The sequence below is a fragment of the Gobio gobio genome (assembly GCF_949357685.1).
Source record: "Gobio gobio genome assembly, chromosome: 24".
Classification (NCBI taxonomy): Eukaryota; Metazoa; Chordata; class Actinopteri; order Cypriniformes; family Gobionidae; genus Gobio; species Gobio gobio.
In genome coordinates, this window is record NC_137120.1 from 18,021,578 (window position 1) to 18,035,280 (window position 13,703).

Below are 13,703 nucleotides of genomic sequence, written 5' to 3' on the forward strand. Positions count from 1 at the left end.
ATAAAAACGAATAACTAAATGTGTTTATTGAAAGTGCTTAATTTAAAGCATTCCCGTGTTTCGGACACCTTTCCCCGCAGCAGTTCATTCGGTTTCCTCCACTATGTTCCAGATGTGCTTTGTCCATAGAAATCCATCACTCACTCGTTTAAAGTCCAGCGACTAGAAAAGTCTTCAGTACACAGACGTGACAAATCAATAATCGAATTGTTGATTTGTTTTCATTGTCGATTTTATCGATTTGTTTGCAGCTCTAGTTTAGTGTCTTTTATTTTGCCAACTGTTGGCCTGCATGTTTTTAGTTTACAGTTCAGGAGTGACTCCTGTATTCAGTACACACACAGAGTAAAAGATGAGCTTTTACTGCAAGCCCAAGTTTCACATCACGGTTAGATTTGACTGGTTGAAAGCAGTTTTCAGGTATGTAGCGCTCAGTTTGAGACCAAGAACCACAGTGAGCCATAGTTTCAGCCACAGTTATTCACTTTTACCTCTACAGATATTCAACGGGTAAATGTGATTTATTAATAGCTAGCACATTTATTTGTAGCAGAGATGAAATGACATCAGCGTCATTTTTCATCTGGTGGTTAGTTACACCCTCCAGCGATTACTGGACAGGTTCTGCTTTTGATTAGAACTGCACGTTTTGCTTTAACAGCCTCGTTATTTACAATTACAGGACACGGTTAAAGTCACACTGCATTTAATCTTTCAGCGACTTCCTGCTAATATTGATTTTTAGCAGAACTGCCAAGGTCCATGGCGTAATAGCTAAATCTTAAACGCGGTGCATGGTCAAACTTCAGAAACATGAAGGGAAACATGGACTGTATTTGTGCCGTGGCTGAATGTGTTGGAGATGACTTTATAGTTCACAATGTTTGTTAGCTAGTAGGTCAATCATCAAACAACCCTTCTTCTCAAACTAAGTGCGCAACTCCTCTTTTATGCATTAGTCAACAAACACGTTTGTCTGTTAATTCTGCAAGGCGTGCTGAAGAGAGTCAAGAGGGATTTAATGTTAATATTGGTAGTTTGCATAATGCCTAGTCAGGGTGCCTGAGAGAGATCAAAGAATTGACTTCCTCAATTCTGGCTGCGAACCCTCTTTCTCCTCCTCGGATGGTTTTTGAGTGCATCTGATTTGAATAAAGTCTTGTTGGAGCGCTCAGGCTGTAATTTAACATGCAGGTCTTTAGTGTCGTCTTCAGTAATTGAGTATTGAATAAAGGAGTTAAATGGAACGGTAATTTCTGTCCAGGCAGAGGTTAAGGATGTCCGTGCTTCTGAAGAGACGGCATCATTTATCACTCTAATGTATTCATTCATTGTCTCATTTCAGACCTCTCATGTTGTATGTAAAACCATGCACTGCATTTATGATTTGAGTTCAATGCCTCCCATTATTGGGATGACCAGATGTCCTGTATTTAGCAGCTCTCTTTAATATTTAAACATGCATCTTATTTTAACATGTGACACTTTCCTCAAATAGTGTACAAATTGGTGCACCATTTCTTTTTTCATTTAAAGCAATAATGCCAACTATTACATTACACTTCTCTTCTCAAGTTCTCTGACATAATCTATTGAACTGATATATTTGTTATATATCAACTTCAACTCAACTGTTTTCTCAAAGGTAGTGTAAGAAAAATGATCAAACTGAACTGAAAGGTTATAAAGGTTAATGGAAATTTTTCACTACAAACCAAACTGTAGCTTCATGTAGCTGAAAATAATGAATAATGAAGTAATGAAAATAATCCATAACAAATGTCATTATCTGTAAGTGAGATTGTTTTGTGCTTCTCGGTCACTTCATTTTAAACCCAAAGTGTGCTTCAGTTTTTACCATAGACTGTAAAAAATGATGGCTCCACTTCTTTCAACTATAGAAAAATGAAGCCAAAATATCCTAGGAATGGCCGTTGAAATCTTGCACTGGTGAAGTCATTTGGAGCCTAAACCTGCGCAGTAGTGATCATGAGGTATCAAGGTCCCGCTCGCACAGACTCAATCGCAAGCAAAGCTGTTTGCACGTGCACCTTTATAAGTTATTTGGTAGCAACACTTGGCTAAAAAGAAATGAAAGACAGAACAACAAGCTACTAGAAAAGCACCAACAATAGATGTCCATGTTGACGATCACTTTTGTGATGTGGTTAAGAGATACTCGCTACTCTTGATTAAAAGAGTACAACGTACATTTCAATGCTGGAGTATACTTTGAAAGGCGATGTGTTCTCTAGTACGCATGTGCCAAGTGTTCACTTCAAAACTGATGTATACTTTGGGCTTTTCAGGACTGAAAGACACATTTCTATGAACAAAGCTGTTCAATGCGTACATAAAGACACACAATGAAGAAACACCGCAAGCAATTACAAGATAAAGAGCGGGCCCCTTCTTAAACACCAATTTTGTGCCCTTTTTGTGAAAGTGCTAAATGTAATGTAAGGCAGAGATTATACATTTTGATGTGTAAAGAGTCTCCAATATGACTAAATTAAGACATTAACATTAATGAGCAAATTAATCCCTACAGATATGTATGTTTTGCTTCTCTTTCGTGTTCTGGCTCACCTCTCTTTTTCTTTTTCCAGTTTATTGAGCCCTACCAGGGCATCGGATGCGTGGACTCCATGTGCTGTTTCTCAGAGGGGCAAAACGCCTGCTCACGGCTGGGCCGGCTGGTGGAGCGAATAATGGGCCGCTGCGACCCTGCTCGGGCCACCAGGTGCGACCTCTCTCTCTCTAGCCTCTGCTGTAAACACATCTCCTACAAGCTGGAGCACGATGAGCCAGCGACACTGGACGAGTGAGGGCCGCCACCGCACTCAAAGCATTCCCTAATGATTACAATGTAGAGTTTAAGACCGAAAAGGGTGCATTCATTTGCCTTTAATGTAACAAAGATTAGCTAGAAGTCACTTGGGAGGCTCCTGGTACGAGGACACATAGAGAATTGAAGTTACTTTCAGTCAGCCCTACCAACTCATTGTCTTCGTCTTTCATCATCTTCACCTTTAAGGTGCGTCCTGGTGTCGCTTTCCGTGTCTTCTCTATGTAGCAGATAAATGCTGAAGATTCACCTTACAGTATAAACCTTGTGCCTCCATACGAGTCCATAATCGCCGTCTCGTCGTCTTTGTTCTCAGACATCACACCCAGTTATTAGCAAGGCAAACGTTTATAGCGCCAGTTTATGCAAGTATATGCTTGTCGAATGTTGGACTATATGACTTGATCCATGTCATTGCGTGTTCTGAGACGTTGCATCCCTGTTGAAGTGTCTTTTAGTCTTTGCCTTGCGTGTGTTCCTCTCCGTGGAGGGGTTTGTGATGGCATGCGACTGTAATGCACTCCTAAGCCTCCGCTTTTAGCGTAATCGTTTTGACTGTCTGTATCCGCACTTTGAGGCGCTTCTGAAGCTACTCCGCAGTGGTGAGATGAGTTCACGGAGACCTGGTCTCGCTAAATATAAGATTCCGGTTCCAGTTTAACGGCTAGAACACTGCCATTGAAGCGCAGGGTACTAGAGAAGACCTCTGCTCTGACTGGCCAATGGGAGCCACGCTCGACAGCTACCGCTGCTGTGGTCGGCTCATTTATTGCAAAGAAAAAAAACAACAAGGGACCACGTCGTGTTTGAGTGAGACACTGGTAACGGTAGTCTCCGAGAGGATTCTTGGACTGCTTTTGTTCATTTTTTTTTTGTTACTGTAAACTTGAAGCCTTACGGAAGTCAAATCGGTGTAACTGCAACTGCATGGGGGCAGCATTTCATATTCAGTGTGTCGAGTGGTCAGTGAGTGCCAGAGTAGACACTTTACTCTGCTTTATCACCGTTTGTTTGCCCTCCGTCTTTGCTATCTGAAATGAAGCATCTAAACCGTTATACGTTGTTGCATTTATCAATGATCTGTACTGCTTTTCTTCCAGTGGTTCTCAACTGGTGGTGGTCCAAAAATGGGTCATATGTTGCTATTTTAAATTTGTTAAAGGAAGGACAAACATTTCCCATATTGTTGGAGCTGGTGGCTTTGTGAGCCGCTCTCCATGTAGCACTAATATGCTTCAGACAATCTGAGTTTGAGTCTTTTACCGGTCTCGTCTCCCACTTTGCTTCCTGCCAATTCTATATACAGTCATGTGTAGGGGTGGGACAAAATATCAATAGGGCAATATATTGTTATCCTTCTCCATGCGATACGAGAATTGATACGCGGGCGGCAAATATCGATATTTTACTTCATAAAATAAGCCGCTCTAAATAATATCCCTGCTCCCAGCGTCGCTACTTGGCTCCAACACATGAATGGGTTAGTTGGGTTAGTTCATCCAAAAATTAAAATTCTGTCATTAATTCCTCACCCTCATGTCGTTCTAAATCCGTAAGACTTCAGAATCTTCAGAAGATATTTTTGATGAAATCCGAGAGCTCTCTGACCTCTCCATAGACATCTACCTAATTGCAACTTTTAAGGCCCAGAAAGGTAGTAAAGACATTGTTAAAATAGTCCATGTGACTCCAGTGGTTCAATAACGTTATGAAGCTATGATAATACTTTTTGTGCACAAAAAAACAAACAAAAATAACGACTTTATTCAACAATTTCTTCTTATCTGTCTTATTCAGTGCAGCGCTTCCGGGTGCTACGCCAGAACGCTGGCTTACCATTGGCCGACGCTGTTCACATGAACACACGACACATGCATGTGATGGTGACACAAGAGCTAGCCAATGGTGAGCCGGCGTTCTGCCGCAGAACTAGGAAGCACTGCACTGTGTTACACTACGTCAACAGCATCGGAAAATGACACAGACGAGAAGAAATTGTTAAATAAAGTCTTGCCTTTAAGTTGTTTGAGCACAAAAACTATTCTCGTCGCTTCATAACATTTTAAGGTTGAACCACTATTTTAACAATGTCTTTCCTACCTTTCTGGACCTTGAAAATGTTAATTATATTGCTGTCTATGTCAGAAAGCTCCCAGATTTCATCAAAAAGATCTTAATTTGTGTTCTGAAGGTGAACGAAGGTCTTATCGACATGAGGGTGAGGAATTAATAACAGTATTTTCATTTTTGGGTGAACTAACCCTTTAACTAGCTTAAGAAAAAGAGTTTTTTAATGAGATGGCGGACAGCAGTGAGTAAAATAATAGATGCCCCAGCCAAAGTCCAAAAGTCTGGAAAACCTGCACTTAACCTTTTCACAGGCATTTTGTTTTCATAGTTAGACAGATATTGTGATGTATCATCATAGGGTTGTCTAGCAATTTATTGATTATCGCAGAATTGCTATGTCGTGATATTATCAGTATTGTGAACCATGTATCGTATCGTACCCTGTGATTCCCACCCCTAGTCATGCCAAATATCTTTTGTTGATTGTCTGTGCATCCACTCTACGTTGGTTTGGCACAAAATCATCTGTCACTTAGTAGAACAGTGTTTCTTTCACCTTGCGCAGCTTTGTTCAGTGTACTTGGGTCATCACTTGATATCTACAGCAAAACCAGTTGAGAACCACTGCTTTAGACGAATGAAAGAGATTGTTTACTATGGTATGAAGCCAGTAAGCCACATGTATCCTGAATATACATACATTTAATTATATACATGCAAAGACACGCTCTAATTTAAACTTTTTACCTCTTCAAGATCTTAAAACGGTTGTCTTTATCTGCAACATATGAAGATGGTACATTTTAATTTGCCCTCGTCTACTTTCTTACACGTGATCCAAAGATAATCGCATTACTGTAGCTATCGGTGTATTCCTGATCTTATATAGCATGGATCTGTTTATAATATGGCTGTTCTTTCGATGAAGACAATGCCCTCTGGTGTTCAAGAGTAGCAGGTATGGCGTTTGAGGAACACGGCTTTGGAACGGCTCCGATCCTCAAGGGCTGCTTAATTCCTCTCTATTTACAAATATTATATACATTTTATAGTAAACCTACATATTTTTCTACAAGTAATAGATTTATGTTATGAATTAGTTTCTATATATATATACTGTATATGATCTTTGTTTCATATATAGGTACCATACACAACATGCTAGGAAAAGGTTAATACTTTCATAAGAATGTAATCTATGTGAATGTCAAGGCTGTGGAAGGATGATGTGTTTATATTTGTTTGTTGTCCATTAACCATGCACATTAACCCATCTTGCACTAACGTTTCCTCATCCATTTCTCCATTGGCCGCAACTCTTGTCTGTTGCTTGCTGATCTTCCTGCAGTTGGTAAAAGAGATATAGAAATATACTCTTGTAACCCAATAATTAATAACTCATTCACACAATGGCAAGACGGTAAACTTCATCATGGATCCTAACAGGATGCAAATTCAGAGCTAAAGTTAGCCATTCTTTAGAGATTGTTTGAGTTACAAATTGAAGTAAATTTGAAACCATTTTAAAATTATATTTTAGATATTATATAAGCAAGTTGGTTATTTTAATCTAAAAGGATGGATTTTTTTATTATAAAGTGAGATAAATCAAGTAATACCAACATTTTCTGGTCATTATCCGGCTGTTTTCTCACCAATATGATGTTTCATCCTGGATGATGACATTTAAGGACAGTAAAGGGATAGTTCAACCAAAAAAAATGAAATTTCTGTCATTAATTACCCTCATGTAGTTCGAAACGTGTAAGACTTTTGCTCATCTTCGGAGCACAAATGAAGATAATTTTGATGAAATATGAGAGATTTCTGTCCCTCCATTGAAAGTCTGTTCAACCAAAACATTGACGTTTGATAAAGTTCATGAAACTCAACCGTACACTCTCAGAAAAAAAGGTACAGTGTTTGTTCCTTGGGGAACAAAACGTATAACGGTACCTTTTAAAGGTACACAATTGGTCCTTAGGGTACAATTATACCATTGTTTTCCTCTACTTAGAGGTACAAAAATCACGAGAACAAACTTGAAAGCCCCTGTTTGGATGGAAGTTTTTGTGTCTTTAAATGCAAATGAGCTGCTGCTCCCAGCCCCCTTCTCAGAATAGGCTGGAGCCTTTACAGCTCGTGCTAGTTTGGATAAACAACAACAACTGGAGTGTGTTGAACCTCACACAGCGAGTAGAATTTGCAAAGATGGATCAATTCCAACTGTTTGACCAACTTCCTTTTTCAGAACATGCAAGTACAGAATGTAGGCAAATCGACTTTGTGAATGTGCTGGTTAGGACGCTACACGGTGGCTAAAGTTACCATTGTCTAGATCAGTGCTGTGTCATTAGTTTAATTTTGAAAAGGTAATAAAAGTGCGCTTCTGAATTGTACAGGCGGTGGGTTAAAAATAACAAGCTCAGGTCTCTGTGAAGAGACAATGGTAGCTTTAGCCACATTAGCACATTCAGAAAGGCCATTTGCAAACGCACATTATAAAGTGCAGGACTTGCGTTTTCTGGATATGAAGTTGGATCACAAAAAGTTGCATTTGAAGAAGCAACTTTTGTGCCAATCCTGCGTGTACTGACCCCCGTTTGCAAAGCAGTCAGGTGTACAATGATTCACACAAACATATATGAATTTAGCTCATTTCTTGGGCATATTCCCTTCACAAATGAAATGAATCCACTGCATCCTCAGTGGCTCAGATGCCGGGAGTTTATTATTACAGCCAAAAACAGAACTTATAATGTTTAAATAGACATTTTATGACTAACTGCTCTAGAGAGGATATAAACATGGCGGACTGTGTGTGGGATCTATGCTAATAGGGGTCACCAGTGGGCGGGGCTTTCCCCTACAATGACGTCAATGTAGGGAGAAAACTAGAACAGCGTGTTCTCAGACAATGCTTCTGATTGATAGGGATATGAAAGAGTGGGTGGTTTTTTCGATTATATGGTGGTTGGTTACACACACTGCAGACACACATTTATGTTGAAATGTAAAAGAGAATTTTGCACATTAGGTCCCTTTTAATGGAGTAATAGACTGTCAGTGGAAGGGCAAGGGCATTTATCCTAAGATGAATAAAAGTCTTACAGGTTTGGAAGGACAAGAGAGTACATTACAGAATAAAAAATTTTGGGTGAACCTTAATTTTTTTAAAATAGATTCATTCTTTTTAAGGATTGATACAGATCCCTAAATCTAGATAACAAGGTGGTCGATACAATGCTGATATATTCATTATGCAATTGAATCATTTGCATTGCAATATATACTCACGTTTTGAATTAAATAAGATGTTAAAACATTTTAATCTATGATAGAAAAAAGGACAGATCTATTACTTTTTTAACATTTGTACAAAATGTCTACTGTTTAAATTGGGGGAAAAATAGCTTGATATTAATCAAACTGATAGCAAAAAAAAACACAGGTTATGAACCTCAGTCGGTCTGTAGAGCAGGTTTGAATTGAGCTCATTAAGCGATAATATTCTGAACACGTCTCCAAACTATACACACTGTCCCCCTCACTGTTCGCAATTTCCTTGATACTTCCAGATCTTGGAGCGACTCCGACACCTTCTTCTCCAATGACCGGAGCATCCTGACGCTCTCGCCCATGGAGGTCTCTCATTGTTAACGCGCCAGCCCAAGTCTGGAGTCTGAAGATGCCTACCCTTTACCCCTTGCCCCTGCCCTTGTCCAATCACCAGCCAGACTCTCACTGATGTCACACTTTAAAAGCTCTGTTAATCAGAGCGTCACGTCGCATGTGATCAGCAACAAGTGATACGTGGCGGTACCTCCAAAAAAAACCAAAGGATGTGTCTGACTTGAACGTTTCTGTGTGTCCGCTGCTCATAAACCACAGAACTGTACGAAAAGGGCCACCATCTTTCCTGAGGAAAACGAGGGGGTCTGTTTGAAGCCATAATTCCCTCCTTTAATTGCCTGATTTTCAAGGTATTAAATGTGAGCGAGGTGTAGCGCTAGCTCACAAACCTGTAGCCTCCTACCCTAAGATGCCTACCTGTACACCCAGACTGTCTTGGTCTGTACAGATTATCTTGATGCATGAATGTTGCGGAGTTCTTGATGGAAACCTCGCATATCGTCCTGAACTCGATCACCTTCACCTCCATCAGTCATGTGCCTGCATATGTCTCGTTTCCTCTGTCTTGCACATGCTAGATTGTCATTTCTAACTATTATCATCAGTTCATTTATCATTGTTGCTGTGTTCCTTGTTTTTCTGCTTGTGTTGCTAACCACTTGTCAAAGCTGTTTGATTTATATATTTTTTTTGTTTTGTGTGTATGAGTGTGCGTATTTAATCATTTAAGAGGGCATAGTCTGATATTCATCCTACATGGGCCGGAGCATTGAGACAACCGTTTTAAACTTGCTTAGATCAACTATATTGAAGTTTATAATATCAGACTGCATGCTACACTTTGGTCAATCTGTCTCAATAACCCTGTAACCGAGGCCTAAATGAACTACACCTAAACGCTCCCATTTTGAGGAGTCTTGGGATTTCTCTTTGATGGATCTCGCAGGTATCGGCTGAGATCTGGTGCCGTGACCCGGGTGGCAGTTGAAGAATCAGATTTTATGATGGAGTAGGGTTACATTTTGAATTGTGGATTACTCTATTTTGGTACTACTTCTCTCTAGTTTTTATTTCTATATCACTTCTCATGTCAATGTTGACTCTTGACTGCTGATCATAACTGTTTCAAATCTTGCGTTGAAATCGAACGGCTGAATTTGTTTTGCTATATAATGTGTTTTCATGAATTATATAGCAATGCAGTAAGCCACTTGTTACTCAGAGACATTAGCAATAAGACTCAATCTAGATTGGAAATACCTGATCTAGTTGTGATGTCAATCATCCATGTTGCGGTTTCATCTTTTTTTGTGTACACTTATGTTCTTCTAATTGTACTCTCCTTAAAGTGAATATGTTTAATTGCTGATGTTATGAAAGTTCTATTTACAGAATAAATACATTTATAAAATCTAGTGTTTTATTGTTGTTATTCCACATTTCAGTTTTTGTACAATTTCACAGTGCAGAAGATATCTTATGATTGTTAAGATTTGCGAAAAGTGATTTTATGTTATAAGACTTGAAGGCATTCAGATTTCCTAATTGGCCAGACTATACTGTAAAATATTTTTTTGTAATCAAAACAAAGATTATTGTTTTACAAGACAATACTATTTCAGTCTTTCCACTTCAAAATTTCTTCATTTACTTCAATGTGTTAATTGGGAGCTTGTTTCCCCACAGAATAAAAAAAAGGCAATTGCGACTTTCTCAAAATTATGACTTTTTCTCCAAATTGCGTGTTATAAAGTCAGAATTGCGAGAAATTAAGTCAGAGTTGCGTGATATTAAAGGATTAATTAATTAGCTCGCAATTCTGACTTAATATCTCATAATTCTGACTTAAAAGATTAGTTCACCCCAAAATGAAAATTTCCTGATAATTTACTCACCCCAATGCCATCCAAGATGTCTTTCTTTCTTCAGTTGAAAAGAAATTAAGTTTTTTTGAAGAAAACATTACAGGGTTTTTCATCATTATAATGGCTTTCAATTGCAGTTTCAAAGCGCTTTGATGGGCTTCAGAGGCCCTGCATGATCCCAGATGAGGAATAGGGTCTTATCTAGCAAAACGATCGGCCATTGTTCAAAATAAAATCAAAATTTATATACTTTTTAACCTAAATTGTTCATCTTGTGCAGCTCTGTGAGGTGCTATGGATGACGTAATCACGTCAGAACGGTCACGCTAGACGTAGGCAGAAGTACCGCCCCCGTGTTTACAAAGCGCTCGCGTGAAGACCATTACAAACATCGTTTAGCAAAAAAAAGGTAAAACAACGATATCGAACGATTTTGAAGTTAAAGTTGTTTTTGGTAAAGGGCGTTTGTATTAGTCTTCACATGAGCGCTTTGTAAATACGGGGGGGCGGTACTTCTGCCTATGTATAGCGTGACCTTTCCGACATGATTACGTCATCCTTAGCACATCGCAAAGCTGCACAAGATGAACAATTTAGGTTAAAAAGTATATTCATTTTATTTAATTTTTTTAAAATAACCGATCGTTTTGCTAGAAAAGACCCTATTCCTCATCTGGGATCACGCAGAGCCTCTGGAGCCCATCGAAGCGCTTTGAAACTGCAATTGAAAAGCATTATATGATGAAAAATCCTGGAATGTTTTCTTCAAAAAAAAAACTTATTTTCGACTTAAGAAAGAAAGACATGAACATCTTGGATGAGATGGGGGTGAGGAAATTATCAGGGAATTCTCATTTTGGGGTGAACAAATCCTTTAAGTCAGAATTGCGAGATAAAAAGTTGCAATTATCTTTTAAATTGTTTTATTCTGTGGTGGAAACAACCTTCCATAGTTTCTTTGTAATGATAACATTTCTGAGTGAAAATGGATTCAAAGTAAATCCTACACCATTTCTCCAGTGTAACTGTGAACTATTAACAGTGGCAAGAGGGAACGAGACTCAAGAGACGTCTCTGTGCTAGGCAGTATTTTAAAGTAGGGCTCTGGCAACACAACCCTTTAAACAGACTATACAGCAAGCATAAAGTGATCATAGTTTTCTCCATTTACTTCAGTGTTTTGGTTTTGTTGAAATGCAAATACTTGCAAATATGTTTAATGGGAGATGGCACGCCAGTCCAGTCATCCAGCGGTTAACCCAGAAGAATCAACCAAGCTTTTCAGACGGTGGACATCCAGGAAAATGGGGCCAACAAATACATCTTTATCTACCAAACATCCCTCACTGAACATTACAGGTGACGGCACGTACTCAGAGAGACAAGTCAGAAAAAGAAAAATTTCTAACCTTCATTTCAGAGGAAACTTCCCAAAACTAGAAGTAATTTGAATCTGAAATCTCAAAAGTTTGAACTAATTGGTAGTGCTTCCCTAAAATCTAGTAATGTGCAGTAATTTCTGACAGATTTGCAGGTTTTAGCCATTTTATCGTTCTTAATCTGATATATAATAGTACACATACTTTGCAATGAGTTTGACAGTGTAGGGTCACATTAAATTGCGTATATGAGGGCTGCACATTGCCAACTGGCTTATAATATAATACCCAATGAGATGCTGAATGTGATACATCGTTTGAAAACCAGCAAGAAATAGTACGCCATCCAGGCACTTCTGACACATTATTTTCAATGACCTATTTTTTGACACTCAATAATCTTGATCTTGCACAAGAAAAATGGAGACTGGTGTATATTGTGATGTTCTCTACTGTAGTCATGGCTGAAATCTTTGGACATTCAATTTGAATACTGTATAAATACTTCCAGCATTTCGTTACCGGTTTTGAGCAGCCAGACTAAGACACACCTGAAAGAATCTGATTGGAATCGAATTTCGTTACTACTTCTGTCAAGATTCTGGAGTGTGCATTCGATGGACACTTTACTATCTGCTGAACAATCTGCTTTGAAACAATCTGCATTGACATAAAAAGCCCCATATAAATAAAGGTGACTTGACTATCCCATGAGGGATTACGTGACCGTAACATGGCGAATGTAGTACATCCAAATTTCATTATAGAACGTTCTTTATTAACAGTTGTGAAGTAAATTCAAGTGTAGTAGGCTACCTACTCAGGTACAATGTATGTGATTTCAGATTCACCATGGGATTGAGCCACACATGCCTCACTTACTTTTCAATAGTGCCGCCATGTGTGCAACAGCGCCACCCTGTGCACTGGAGACAGCAGCCAGTATTTTGGGCACTTCCCTCCTAAAAGAAAGAAAGAGGACAGTCCTTTCAGGTCATAAAATGGTAAAGAAATATAACAAACCCACCATAGAAAAGATGTGTACAGTGTTGTCTAGTTTGGGACGGGACAGAACTGCATTCACAGAGCACCACAGGTAGGTCAAGCTACCCTTCAACAACAAAAATGATCCAGAGACGTTCATGAAACACATCCTGTGAAATCTCTCAAATAACCCTGCTTTACATTTTGATTTAAATCTACACTCTAAAAAATACTGGGTTAAAAACAACCCAATTTGGTTTGTTTTCAACCCATGGGCTGGGTAAATATAGACATGTGTTGGGTTAATTTAAAATGATCAAATTGGGTTGTTTAATTAACCAGGCATAATGGATTGATTCGTTTTTTACTATAATACTAGCTTCTTTTTTTACTTCATACATGAAATAATGTCTACTAGGGGTGTAATATTCAAACCGAACCGAAAAACCGCGATATGCCACCCACGGTTCGAACCGCGATCCTCTCATGTCGAACTGAACTACCCCAGCCCATCTCTCACTACACCTTATGCCACAAAATATTTTTTTCTTCCTTGATATTAGATTAAATAGTAATTAGTACACTTTAAGAGCTGTATTTTTACTAAATATTATTATTATAATATTATTTACTAAGTATACACTAACTTTTGTCTTCCAATTGCATGTCACGTGACTTGGGCGATTGCTCAAGCTTCATGGAAGGGCAAAGAGAACCAGTTTCCCCATTTAGCCAGATGTGTCATGTTCAGCGAGGGAACTTCTAACTTCAGACCGCCGCCCTGCGTTTCCCTCGTAGCCGAAATATGCTGTGACTGTCCATAAACAATCATTGTACAGATCTTAGACCATATTTTAACATCATAAGTATTTATATTCTGTATCTTTTTTAATAAAGTTATACAGTTTTATGCAAGGCATCAGG

General features: G+C 38.7%; 1 protein-coding gene across 7 annotated transcripts in view; it reads left to right on the plus strand.

Moving 5' to 3' along the window:
- Window positions 1–9,965, plus strand: part of atp11b (ATPase phospholipid transporting 11B) — a 100,284-nt gene extending 90,319 nt beyond the window's left edge. For 2 of the 7 annotated variants that reach the window (XM_079808330.1, XM_079808326.1), the window contains exons 30-31: window positions 2,610–2,743; window positions 8,497–9,958. In XM_079808330.1, the coding sequence (XP_079664456.1) occupies window positions 2,610–2,712 (103 nt within the window). In that variant the 3' untranslated portion in view covers window positions 2,713–2,743; window positions 8,497–9,958. Of the gene's footprint in view, window positions 1–2,609; window positions 2,958–8,496 lie in introns of those variants that run through there. The other 5 variants (XM_079808327.1, XM_079808333.1, XM_079808329.1 and 2 more) reach the window with 4 other exon arrangements.
- Window positions 9,966–13,703: the final 3,738 nt, after the last annotated feature.